The 14,310-nt window shown below is 36.8% G+C and overlaps 1 protein-coding gene across 1 annotated transcript in view; it reads right to left on the reverse strand.

Moving 5' to 3' along the window:
* Window positions 1-1,032: 1,032 nt before the first annotated feature.
* Window positions 1,033-14,310, reverse strand: part of pvrl2l (PVR cell adhesion molecule related 2 like) — a 154,361-nt gene continuing 141,083 nt past the window's right edge. Inside the window, exons 7-10 of the mRNA XM_084130124.1 lie at window positions 11,270-11,402; window positions 11,010-11,067; window positions 9,716-9,817; window positions 1,033-4,715 (exon numbers count right to left, since the gene is read on the reverse strand). Of these exons, the coding sequence (XP_083986250.1) occupies window positions 4,515-4,715; window positions 9,716-9,817; window positions 11,010-11,067; window positions 11,270-11,402 (494 nt within the window). The 3' untranslated portion in view covers window positions 1,033-4,514. The remainder of the gene's footprint in view (window positions 4,716-9,715; window positions 9,818-11,009; window positions 11,068-11,269; window positions 11,403-14,310) is intronic.

The raw sequence follows: 14,310 nt of genomic DNA on the forward strand, positions 1-14,310 counted from the left end.
GATAGTAAAGTGTACCCCACCCACCCCAATTATTATTATCAAAATGTCAAAGTTGTTTTCCATACAATGAAAATGCATGGTGATCACTGACTGTGAAGTTTAGCTGCAATTTTGCTTGGTTTATTTAAACAACAAACTAATATCAACAAAGTAATATCCTTGCTTTAATATTTCTTCACATTTTGGAATAGCCTACTTTTCATCCATTTTATGATACAAATTATTTTAGCTGTCAGGAATAATGAGTTTAAAGCCCGAGTCTAAATGGGTCCATATAATTACTTAAGTCAAATTCATTTTAATATAAAATATGAATCGACCAGCTCAAGAGCAGCCTTCGGCCAGATAAAATTAAATAATGTTCATTACCTATTTTAAATATTCAAAAGCCATACAATTTTTATCCATTACTTGTGTCATAATTGCCCCAACCTCACAACCATAAAATAATCCTATATAGCAGCGATGGTGTCATTCATGTTAACTTTTATCTGACAACTATGTTGAGAACTTTTGACAGCAATTAAATAGAACCATTAAAAATGCAGAAAAATGCAGAAAAAATACGAATATGAAAGTCTTTCAACGTCACACTTGTTAGAGAACTGTTCTGAGTATATCCTGAGCTTTCACTCCAGTTTGTTTGTGACTGGAAAAAATTTTTTTATCATTATGCATTATTTATATTGCCCAGTCTACCAGACATATGGACAGAATGAGAGCATTTCAGAGGCACTAAAAGGCTTCTAAATTTGTATTTACCTAAAGTCGCGCTCTTAAAGTTTAGACAGGCTGATGTTTGTCTTGAGTCTGACATTTTCCCAGTTCAGGAGTTAAACCGCATCTTCTGAAGGTCTCTCAGATGGTAAATCAATAAGTGAATGCTAACCACTTTTTTGGCATTTGTTAATATCCACAAACTGCAGTATACATGTATTACACTGGAATTGTAGAACAAGGAAATTCTACAAAAGCAGTAGATTATACAGAAGCAATAATACCGATTGCACAAAGACGCTTCACAACAGGAGCTTTGGCTTTTAGTTTATTAGACATCACAATGATCCATAAAACATAGAACAAGTTGCTTATGCATATAAAATAATCTCAGTAGGGAAAGAAATAAGATGCAAAAACAAACATTAGAAATAAAAAATAATCACAATTCTCCCCATTAGGCGGTCTATATAGTTGATGATTTACTTTCATCTCAGGCAAAACAAAATCAGGCTGAAAACAAAGTAACAAAGGCACATCTGGCTTGACGATGACAGGGCAGCGCAGCGCATAAGCAAACACGTGGCAGATATGATTTGTGATAATGAAGTATAAACAAACATATGGCAAATCAAGTATGTTTGATTTTTCGGTGGAGAGTAGATTTGATTAATGTCAATAGTCGTTCTGTAACCAAAGACTAATTTTAGAGGGCCACTACTTTGTTAAAGAGATAATTCATTGCAAAATGGAAATCCTGTCATCTGTAAGACTGACTTTTTTGTTGTTTTGGACCCCATTGGCTTTCATAGTATGGATAAATATAGCGTTCTTCAAAATAAAAAGTCAGGTTTGGAGCTACATGACGTTGACTAAATGAGGACAGAATTGATTTTTTTTACTAAACAATCCCTTTAACATTCCTAAACTCCTTTGATTGTCTTTTTAAAATCCAAAATGACATTAAATATTTTTACTAGGAATTGTATGTATGTGATCTACAGTATATAAGACAGAAACGTAAAAAAAAACAAACTTAAATACAGATAAGCAATAATTAAATTAAGTTTAAAAATGCAAAAAGTCACAGTTTAAAACACAGAAACCCTTATGGATGAGTATAACATACAGTGATTGTCTAATACTGCACCATTGTAGCAAATGAGGGTTGCGTGAAGACGGTCCATTTGCGCGTGATGATAACATAAGCGAACCCCAGATCTCATGCAGCATGCAGACGTATACATTCCCTTCATCAGAAACAGTGACGAGACCACAACCCAGCTAACCCGAGATGACAGGTGAAAGATTGTCGTGTCACGTCATGAATAACCGTTTTGCAAGAATCAGTAATTTGCTGTGTTGTCCAACAGGCCAGAAGATCAGGCAGTGAATGTGATCGATGATTAATCAAGAACAAAGGAGGGCTTGTTAATTCATCTAGGGGAACCGTACCGTTCATCCATTGATTTCGCATGACGCCTGCCCACCTATTCATCCATTCACCCATCTGAAGGTGAGCTTTGTGAATGTGCAAGTTTCCGCTCCAGGTGACCATTAAAAAGCTATCCATTCATTCCCTTTATCACCTCTGTCACCTGTTAGCAAGACTTTAGTTCATTGCATCACTGTGGTTTTGATATGAGTTCTTTGGCACAATTACAACAATGTATTCAGACACTATGACACGATGATCTATCGACAGCTTTAAGTGGGTGTGCAAAGATTACATTCAAGAGTGAAAGACACAAACCGTGATGGAATTAGTTGCCATGCCATCCAAGAACCAGTGAAAAAGAAAAAAGACCATTAAAAAACTACTTCTGTAGTGTTCCTCATATATCTCTTAAAGGAATAGTTCACCAAAAATAAATTCATGTCTTTAAAAACTCTCTTTGTCTTTTCCATACAATGGAAGTAAATGGTGACCAAAGTGAACTTAAATTCCATCATGTCGAGAACACAAAGCCATCGTACAGCAGTTCTTGAAAATATCTTAATATCATAAATATCATATCTAGAAACAAATCATATGGAATTGCAACAACATGAAGGTGAGTAAATAATTTTTTGGTGAACTGTTCCTTTACATTTTCTCCTCTTCTTGCAAATCAAATTCTACTTCTTTTTGAGAAGAATTATAGGAATAAGAGAGCGTTAATGATAACATTTGGCCAAACAAAGGCAACAGAAGCGTTGTGGCCATGCTCAAGAAAGTGATACACAGTGCATTTAAATATTAAAGACCACATAAAATCAATGGCTTTCAATATTAATATCTGTTAACTTTGAAACCAATAGCTATATGTCATGGTATACTCCTTAAAGTTTACAAAATGATGTTTTTAGCAGATAAATACATTTAAAATGTACAATCTTTCTTTTGGAAAACAGATCAAAAATATTGATGACTCATCCTGCACTAAAAGTATTGTCCAATCAAATGCTCTCTAGGAGGAGAATGTCCCTCCCCGTAATTCAAACTAAACCCCATTGGCAATTTTAAAATGGGTGGGATCTTTTGTCTTTTGATCTTTTAAAATGTTTCAATAGGAAATGTCAGTACAGAAAGAAAATTGTGCTTGTCAAGAGATTTCACAAGGTCTTTAACATTAATGTTTCGCTTCAGAAGTGCAGAAAATGATCCAAACCTCCTGTCACCTTCAGCATCTCTATATGCGTATTGTGCTTCTTACGACCAGAAAATAGGGAAGCGAGGAAAGGTTGCGACAGGTGCCCACTGTTTTTAGGAAAGCAGCCAACCATGCCATGCAGATTATACAGTAACAAAATCCACACGTATCAATAAGTAAAACATCAGCATACGACTTTAGTAATACCCGTTAAAATAAATGTTAAAAAAAATGTACACTTTTTCATTTTGCACCCCACTGGCATTTTTTTTTTTTTGGATTTGTTTGCATTTTTTCTTTTTTTGTTCTTCTTTTTTGATTTTTTTTTTTTTGACGCATGTTAGACTAGCTATATATATATTATTTTCTTAAATTATTTACAGAACTTATTTGGTACTTTTCAAAAACAATGAACACGCCAAAGAATCAAAGAAACAAAAATAAGAAAATAATGCATACATCTGTTTTTAGCTGATATAATCGATCAAAATGACATCAAATATAAAATATAAAAATACATTTTTGCTGTATGTAAAATACATTGCATATACCACAACTTTTTCCCTTGACGCACAAAACCGACAGAAGCTAAAGCTTTAAAAGAGCACTACACCAAGATCGCAGAATAAAAATGTAGAGATCAGAAACATAAGCAAGATTTCACAGTATATGCAGTGTATTTTAAAATACTGAAAGAAAAATTCTTATATTTAGACCTTTCAGGAAAATTAAATGTTTGTCAAGTCAAACTGGTGCGACTATGTTTGCTTTTCACATAACCAGGATTAAAATATAACATAGTACCTCAAAACTGAATAGTACCTAACTACGATTCTCATGGTTTTGTTTTACCGTTCATTTTTTAAAGTTTGCTTTTCTGAAGTACTAAGAACTTGTTGTCATAAATTATTAAATGTCCAAAATCGGTCAAAAGTCTAAGGAACACGGATCCCAAAGATATCAATGTGTTTCACGGACCATCCACAAAACCATGAGAATAGGTTAAAAGGTAATTTAGCCACTTAAAAAAAAACAAATAAAAAAAACCTTGCACCAGGCTGGGGTGGTTTCTGATGTGTGTGTGCCGAGCCTGCTGTTGCTGTAATGGGCGTCCGCTGCTGGGTAGGACGGTGGCAGTGCAAATCGCAGGCACGGCCTATGTTTTTAGACCAACATGGGCTGAGACACGAAACTTTCTTCACGGGCTATGTTAGCATGGCTAGCTTCAATATCATTCTGGTCAGCTGGTGCGTATGGTGGAAGAGTCTCAGTGGTCGACTCATTATCAGGAGGGTGTCCCGAGCCGTCCCAGACATTGGGGGTGCCGCCGTTAGCGGGAGGGCCCATGTTGTCATCATCCAGATCCTGAAGCACATACAATAAAAGCATAGAGTAAAGTTATTTAAATGCATAATCCTTCTAAATAACATATAATGAATTATATACCATGGTTTATCTGAATACTTGATTCTGATTGGCTGGAAGGTGTGCATTAAAAGGACCGTTCACCCTAAAATGAAAATTAAGTATAATTTACTCACCCTGGTGTTGTTCTAATGGCGTATGCCCTTAAATGGACCATAGAATGAGAATTTTTTTTTAAATGTCCCTTTCGCACTCGTCCATATAATGGCAGTAAATAGCTGGCAGAATCAAGCTGTGGGTATATATACGATATGAAATGTAATGTGATGTATTATTTAACGAAAATCCTGACCTTGACCATTGGTCTGTGCATGGCTACATGACGTGCACGTTCGTGTGACTATAAGGATTTTTTTTAATCCTCCTTTTGTGGTACATTAATAAAAAAGTAGGGCATACGGTGGCAAAAACTCCAGGGTGAGTAATTTACGACTTAATTTTCATTTAGGGTGAACTATTCCTTTAAAACCATTCCAAGACAGTTTAATCACAATTCTATATTAATGCACTGTTTTAATTGAAGACACACAGAGATCGGAGATCGCGCTGCACACACACAGAAACTTGTCAATGCTGCCTGCGGCTTTTATTAATAAAATAGCTTCGCTGCTGAATCGATACATTATATTTCTCAGCAACGAGGGATTAAAATCACTGGTTTTGAAGTAATTAAACTCACAGCTTTGTTGTTAATAGAGAAAGACGCTGCACAGATTCAGGTAATTCACACACGCATCGCGCATCGCTCATCTCTCTCTCTCTCTCGATAATTACTTCAATAATTAATTAATTCAAATAAATGTAATCTTACACAATACTTTATCTCTCTGTGTCTGATTGATCTAATGATCCATAACTGACGAGAATATCCGTAATTTTTACCTGTCCGGTCCAATATCGGACGCTGCAAACGTCAATAACAGATTTGAGCAGGGCCGTGCACAGACATTTTGAGGGGCAGTGGCTTAAACCAAAAAAGGGGGCACTATAAGGAGTTTGAATGAGGCAGTATCATCTTAATACAGAAAATTAAAAACAACTCTTTTATATGAGCAATAAGATTACAATTAGGATTTAGTGCAAAATCAAGTTATGTTGTTATAATTACTCTTCCAAATAAATAATTCAATGCCAGTTTAACTGTCTGATGCTCAGTGGGCTCTCACTCTCTGAGCTGCCTCATCCTATGGAAGTAGTATAGACATTTAATTTAATATTATACACTTAAAGTATAAATTGAAATGATATACAGGTTACAACAGTTATAAAGTCACACCGGGGTAAAATGCGCATTTGACTTAATTCTCTTTTATACCACTCAATGGCACAAATTCTGCTCAGCACTTTTTTTCATAAACGCTTTTGATGAAATTTGGCTGATCGTTGACTTGATCAAAGTTGATTCTGTGCTAATTTAATCTACTATTTTATGTATTTTTTTTAATGTTTTAGACTTATGTAGCAATTTAAATACAAAGATCTCAAGAATCTTGTTTCTGTATTTTTAAAATGAAAATTATGACAGATAGCCTATATTTATTGAACAAACATTTATTATTTAATTGATCAAAATAACTCCAAAATTGTTATAAACTTTACTAAAGTGATTGGTTTGAACAAGTATCAACTTAGACATTATTAAAAGCATATTAATTTAGCTTAAGTATTTTTATCAATACTGTGTGTTTTACCATGCTGGTTTTACCCCGTGTGTAGCCTACCTCCTTGCCACCTCATACATTAATAAGATTTTTAAACAAACCACCTTTCTGATTTATTTTCACACAAAATCTGTTGTTCCATAAATTTTCAAACATATATTGTTCTGCAATCATACACTGGGAGTAGTGAAAATTAGAATTCTTGTTCAATCAAATTATTTAACCTGATCTAATCTAATATAAATAACACTAATAAATAAATCATGAATAAATAAATAACATTTTCTGTTGTTTGCAGATTTTGTAGACAAAAAAACAATGCCTTCACAAAATTAGAAGAACAGAGTGAGAAAGAGCAAAGACAAAGCCTATTCAACATGGCAAAAAATTGAATCAAAGTTCTAGAAAGCCAGAGGGTAAATCATTATAGAATATTTAGCAGACAGTTTTTCTAATCTAAATGAATAGTACTTTAGTATAGTAGGTTACAAGGTGGCTAACGGCACAAAACACATTTGCTTTTCTTCCAAGAACATGGATGTTGCACGAGTTGTAACTTGTTAGCACTATTTGAAGACCAGGAGCAAAACATTTTGCGACAGAAATACAAAAACATATTACCAAAATACTAATTTTGTGGATCGACTACTGTCTGTAATGTGGATTGTAATTTGTAATCGACCTGTGAATGGGACGAAATTCTATTCTGAAACTGTCGTCGGAGAGCGGGCACATGCTTGTCTACGAGTGACGCTGCGGAGCAAGCAGGAAAACACGGAGCGGATTAGCGGAATCAGTGGATCTTTAGCGGAGCGATAACAGAACGTTTTTATGGGAATCTTCTGGAGGGTTAGGGAGGGGGGCGAGAGGGGCACCTCAGCTGATGAGGGCAGAAGGGCAGTGGCTCTAGCCACCGGGCCACCCCCCTGTGCACGGCCCTGGATTTGAGTTGTCAATGCTGGCAATTGACCATGGTATAAGTGGGAAAAATCCAGGGCTAGCTGCGATTTCCAAATAATTTCCAAATAATTTCAAACAGCTCCTCTGATTATTAAGGCTGAGATGTAGTTTTGTCACGACACACACGTCTGGTTCAGACACATGTAACTAGCTGCACGTATACACACATTCACAATTCATTACAATCACTGAGGTGGTACTAATGCCAATTTAATAGATCCTCAATCGGTCATTAAGCATCAGTATAATAGCTGGAGAACAGAAGCACACATTCTTATTTATTAGAATTAATTTACACCGAATGAAGATTCATCTGATAAAACGATTTGATAGAACACTTCACCTCCTGACTCTCAGTGAGCAAAAATTTAATTTAAAAGTGTTAATGTGGTGTGATCGCTATCTCTTGCATGTACGTGTGTGATTCGGTGTCTGAACGATTGAAGCAAAAGTTTCTAATTATGTGAGGCGAATGTTCTTTTTTATGTCATAACGTAAGGTGATGCCAGTTCACCCCTGGTCATTTAACCCTTTTATAAAGGTCTGGACACAGAAAGGATATAAAAAGGGTTAAATTCTGTTTAATTTTTAAATTCTGAATAATGCCCAACCCTTCTGGCTAAATCACCTAAAACAATAAATACAGGCAGTTATTGAAAGCGCAAACTGAAGCCCTGGGGGCTTTATCACAAAAGGTACGTTTCTGAGTCTGGCCTTCATACACAGATCCGCTGTAGTAATTGGCTTTACGGTTATCATAGTTGATGAAATAACCAGCTCATCATATTAATCCACATAAAAGACCCTTTGGCAGTGTCAGCACATGCCACGCATAGTTATGAGTCACTAGCCTTCGCCGTTAGCATAAGAGTGTAAGCCGTCTGCTGCAAGACGGGGTGTCTTCAAGTCGGCATGAAACAGAAGTTGCAATAGTCTTTTCATTTCTTCCCTATTGTGACGTATATCCGAGTGGAACGACTTGATTTCGTCCTATGGAATCAGTGCCGGTCCTACGCTTCTGGGGGGCCCTAAGCAAAGTTTGGTGAAGGGCCCTCGTCGATATGACCCCACAACCCAGAGATCTGGACTGGAGTAGTTATTTTTTATTTCTTCAATTTAATGGTTTGTCAAGACTAAATACAAATTTGAAATGTTACAAAAATAGATACCCATTTCGTTCTTGGCACATTTTCTTTTTCTTTTGTTGCTCCAGACAGATAGCTTTGTTTGGAAGCCATAGCCATATGTCAAGACGCATGTAATTACTTGCTGCCCTGCATGATATTCATGTCCAAAACAGTTATTAAATAATGATATAAATTAGGGATGCACCGATACTTTCATTTTTGGTACTTGCCGATACAGAGTACCGATACCGATACCTGTATTTTCACTGCATTTGTCATTTTTAAATGTATTGGGTAGAGAAACCAAAATAATATAAATCATATTAGTTGGCTTAATTTGTTCAGCAAATATATATTTCCTTCAGTTATTTTCACTGACAAATGACACTATTCCACGCTGAGGGTTTTAGGGGTGAGCGCTTCGGATGTTTGTGTGTTTGCGTTCTTGACTTGCAAACATGCTGTAAAAATTTAGGGAACCACTCGTTATACATAAATAATAAGGTAACAGTTCATGGTTTACTTACGATTTAGTTTTAATCCAAATGACACGTGTGCCGAGTGAACGATCAGCAATCAAGAACATGCAACAGTAGTGCGTGCATGCTCTCTCTCTCTCTCTCTCTCTCATTGCATTACATACTCTTGTTACATTTTACACACCATATTCTCTTATTTTGCTCAATTTCACCGATGAATATAGTTCCAAACAAAACGGTTACTGAACAGTTTTAACGGAATGAGTGAGTCAATGATTCAGTGACACATTCAGAAATATTATAATTAATAAATAATATAATTAATTCATATTCATGTCACCTCTGAGCTGCATTAAACAGTCTGTGAAAATATACCTAAATGCCACTTCAGATGCAACTTCTGAAAAGTTTGTGTAATAAAATCAAAATATTTTTCTAAAGTTAATTTTTTTTAATGTCTATTCAATGCTGTTGTCTTCTAACACAATAATGACTTTAAATGATTAATTCACAATTAATTAATCTGCAAATTGTGTAATTAGTTAGATACAAAATTTGAATTGCTTGAAAGCCTATAGTCATTCAGGATGCCTGAAGTCATTCATTCCAACACCGTAAAAGGAGAAATGAGACGCCACCGAATGGGGGATGCTCATGGAATGGGATTCACAGCTTTCAGCATTGCACATCAAAGTTTGGAAAAGGGATCTTACCGTAACGGGCTCGCCAGAGTTAGTTTCATAGTAGTATGTCTCGGGATTGCTGAGCGGCTGGGTTTCTGTGATGGCTGTGGCCTTGTCCTGAGGTTTATTCAGCTACAGAGGGACAAACACATGAGATGATGAGTTCAGCACGCACATTTTAGTGCAGACGAGTCTGAATCTTGCTCAACTGCCAACTTTTTTTAAATAAAACTATTTTAATATATATTTATGAATGCAAAGCTGCATCATTCCTGCAGTCTTCAGTGTCACATGATCCTTCAGAAATAATTCTAATATGCTGATTGCTGCTCAAGAAACATTTATCAATGTTGAAAAAAGTTGAATTTTTTTTTTTTTTTTTTTTTTACAGGATTTGATGATGAATAGAAAGTACAGCACTTATTTTAAATATTTTTTTATATACTTTTTTTAAAATACATTATAAATGTATTTGTCGTCACTTTTGATCTAACGCGTCCTTGCTGAATAACAGTATGTTTATTCTTTCTTTAAAAAAAAAGTGACCCCAAACTTTTGAACAGTATAAATTACCAGGTCTCAAAGGCTAAAAAGGCTAATCCAAAGTTTTTACTGGTAAAAGGCAGTGTTCAGTGAAATAAGCTGCTAAAAATATAATAATATTTTACTGCGGCCGCTATTTTCAGCAAACATGAAGCGAGATCTCATAATCACATATTTTGAGGGTGCTGACAGCTGAATTAATCAGCTTTTTTAGGGCAGCCGAGATGAAAGATGCCTGTGATGCACAGGCTCATTTGCTCGTGCGCACACACATACACAAACATGTATGCACACACAAATTTATCTCCACCCACACGTTCTACATTAAGCTTCAATCAATACACATTACCCCCATGTTAACCCTTTCTTTCTCGACCGTAACCCAAGGGCAACATTAGCAATTCTCATTCTATTCGCTCGGCTTGCTTTTACATACTTCACAATACAAATTTGTTTCAAATGTGGTCCAAAACCAACCAAGCGAACAGGAAATAATCGTTAACTGGGGAAAAATAATGCAATTACCCTGGTTTGAGCAATACAAATTTTCCCTCGTCCCAATACGAAGTTTGTTCTTCAAAGGTTTAAATTCAAAGATCTTTTTTATGGTGGTTTATGTATATGTGTGTTCTCACCAGCTCTGATTTAATTGCCGCGCGTAGCCTGGAGAACTGTAAGTAATCTCAACATTGCGTAATGAAGAAAGCTCAATGCATTGAGTTGAAAGAGAATGTTTGATGTGAGCGTTGAGAGGTGACTGATGGAAAAAATGTCCGCTCACCATTTCTGTTGAGCTGCCAGACTTCATCGGAGGAGGTGGCTTGTGTTTGGGGGGGCCTCTGGAAAAGTAATACAAGGAGATGTTAAGCAATAACCGTGGAGCGCATGTATGCCATACCGCGAATTCACAAATTAAGATGAGTTGAGAATGAAAGAGATGAAAATAGCTTGGGTGTTCTAGCCAGGAGTGAAAGAGAGAGGAAAAAAAGGATGTTTCACATGAATGTGTGATTGTGTTTGTGGGTGCGCGTTCACACTTACTCTCCGTTCTCGGTCCTCTGACGGCGTTTGTGGTACATGGCCACACCAGCGCCGATCAAACACAGAATCATTACGGCTGCAATGATGCCCCCGATAACTGGCCCAGCCGAGGTGACTATTGGTAAAGGTTGATCTACAACAAGCAAGAGACGCATACAATTATCTTTGAGTTTTTTTTTGTCCTGTTAAAGTACAAACCATCCATGTAAACAGATATAAGAGAATGAAGAATTTCCTTTACACTGCAAGACCTACTGACTGATTTTTATCATCTTATCAAATCATATCTGCATATGCTATCTGAGCCTGGACATATAGCCGACTGTGATTACACGTGAAAAGATCCGCTCCGTGTTCAGCGGGTCACGCAGATGTTGGTCAGCACCACGCGGATCATTTCAGTAGCACGGTTCGATCCTCTTTTGGAGCATTTTGTTTTCCAAACAGCTTGTAACTACATGAAACAGGCTGTGGGACTATGAGGAAGGATTACTGTAATAGGTTTATGTCATTTGACATGCAGAGGCAGCGGATTTTAACATTTCTAAAATAAATACATATAACAGCAAGTGCTCTTATTCTTATCGCTCACCAGCGGTGGCACGTGTGTGCTCCCATGATGCACTGGTAGGCATTTCCATACGTTCATTAACCACCTGAATGCCAAGTGGGGATTTTAGACTGAATTCTGAGGACAAACAGATAGTTGATATCAGGGTTGTGTGCCAATCAGAACTGAATTGTTAATGCACTATAGACAATTCAGGAATTGAATTTGGACTGTGGCAGCAAACTTGAAGAAGAATTGTAATTCAAGATTGAATGTAAGGAAGTCGAATTTAAAATAAATTGAAATTCAAAGCAATTCATATAGCTAATTCATAAATTAACTAGAAAAGCTATTTTGTCAAAAGTTTGTCAAAACAGACTAAGAATAGTAGCTTGATAAAGCCTTTGAAAGTTTTATAGGCCTTGAGAACGACAGACAGACAGACAGACAGACAGACAGAACGATAGACAGACAGACAGACAGACAGACAGATAGATAGATAGATAGATAGATAGATAGATAGATAGATAGCACTATTTTACAGTCCCATTTCGCATGTATATACTATATACTTATTGTAGTGAGTACAATAAATGGGTAATAACCTACCCCTAAACCTAACCTTAACCCATGTAGTTACCTTATATTATTCAGTACTTTCTTGGTAAGTACACTGTAAGTACATTGAAAGTGGCCGTACAGTAAAATAAAGTGCAAACTTTTGCACAATCCTGGTTCAGATGTAGGTCAGATGACCACATACCAGATATAAACTGCTCTAGATTTCAAACCACATTTGAAATGGGCCCAAATTGGATGTGTAAAGAGATGTCTATCAGCCTTTTTTCTGTTTCATCTCCATTGTGATGTCCACCATTAGTCCCCCGGACCAGTAATCCGGTTTGAGAACTAATACACCACAGCTCCTTATCTTTCCCTTCGCAGTTAGACATTTAAAGCTGGAGTGATAAGGTGCTTTGTAGTGCGGCTCAGTTTGATGAGGTATTCACAGGGAAAGCTTGCTGAGACTTGCTGCTGGGGTGGGTATGCTAAAATTAGCAAGCCCCACTGCTCTCAGAGCGATTGATGAGACAGAAGGGAAGTGAGAGAAAGAGATGAGATGGGTGAGACAGAGAGATATAGAAAGGGGGATTGCCATCACTGAATATTTTATTGAAACTTTGTCCATTGTCATGCCAATGAAATGCTCTTGAAACGAGGTATGACGACTGGGAGAGGTAGGAAAAGACAGGAAGAGTTCAGTTGCGTTTGGACGGAAACAACAGTGCAGTAACGCTGCTGTCCACCAGGATTGCCATTTTGTAAATTCCTAAATGCACATTTGATCTGCAAAGTCACAATGGTGATCTTTCTGTGAATTGCAGCTTTTTTTGGACGGATCAGATTAACTCTGTTTCCAGTGATTGTAAAGAAACAGATGTGCTCATTACTTGCACGCACATACACTTGTGGTCACACATACATTTTTAATATAAAACAGATTCTTGATGAAACCGGGCATTGAGCCACAGAAATGCATGAAAGCTCACACACTGAGGACTTGTAGGGGGGCGAAAACAATATTGGACACTCTTAAAATGCAACAGTCTTTTCAACAGCAGCATCGAAATGGAGAAATCAGATGAATGTTAGAAAAAAAAAGTCTTTATTTGATAAAAGCTGATAGCCACACAGCACGAAACCTTCAGCAATCATTTTTACCTGCTGTGTATATTAAACAAGAGCATTTATTATCAATGTCCTCCCGAGCGAGAGGGTTTTGCTCAGTGTGTGTGCATGTATCAGTGGGGTTTATCGTATAGATCAGGCACCGAAAGCAACCTAAAACTTCATCTATAAACAAATGGCTGTTGTATATCGTGCAATTCTGAAAATGTATCGCACGCTGTTCATCTGCTCACGGCTTAGACTAGCTACTATTCCTCCGCACGTCTCCTCTGTTGGTGGGTTCTCGTTCTCACATTTGCAGTGCGTTTATTTGGCTGGGGTAAATTTCCTCTGAAGCTGCTTATGTTGGGTCGTAGCTCGTGCTGTGCGGATTGTTAGTTTGTTGAGTAGTGTCTCGCAACAAACAGCTTGCAATTAAACGAGAAACACTGAGGGCAGGAAGGGAACTTGAAAAATCCTTGCAATTTTAGTAGAATGAAGACTGTAGGAAGACAAGCTAAAAACAAAACAATATTGTAAATTAAATGATAATGATCACAGATAATAGTTTTGATGTAATCTGCCCTACTGAGACCTGGCTTAAAACAAATATTTCAGTCTTAATGAATCTACTCCATCAGGCTAGTGTTATAAGCATGAGCCTCGTGTCTGATTGGTCATGGTGGAGGTGTTGCAACAATCTATAGAGATATTCTTAATGTTACTCAGAAAACAGGACACAGGTTTAATTCATTTGAAGTGCTTGCCTTGTACTAAATAATACACTTTCAGATAAGAAAAATATCCCAGCTATCTCTTGCTC

The sequence above is a fragment of the Abramis brama genome, assembly GCF_963993115.1.
Source record: "Abramis brama genome assembly, chromosome: 12".
Classification (NCBI taxonomy): domain Eukaryota; kingdom Metazoa; phylum Chordata; class Actinopteri; order Cypriniformes; family Leuciscidae; genus Abramis; species Abramis brama.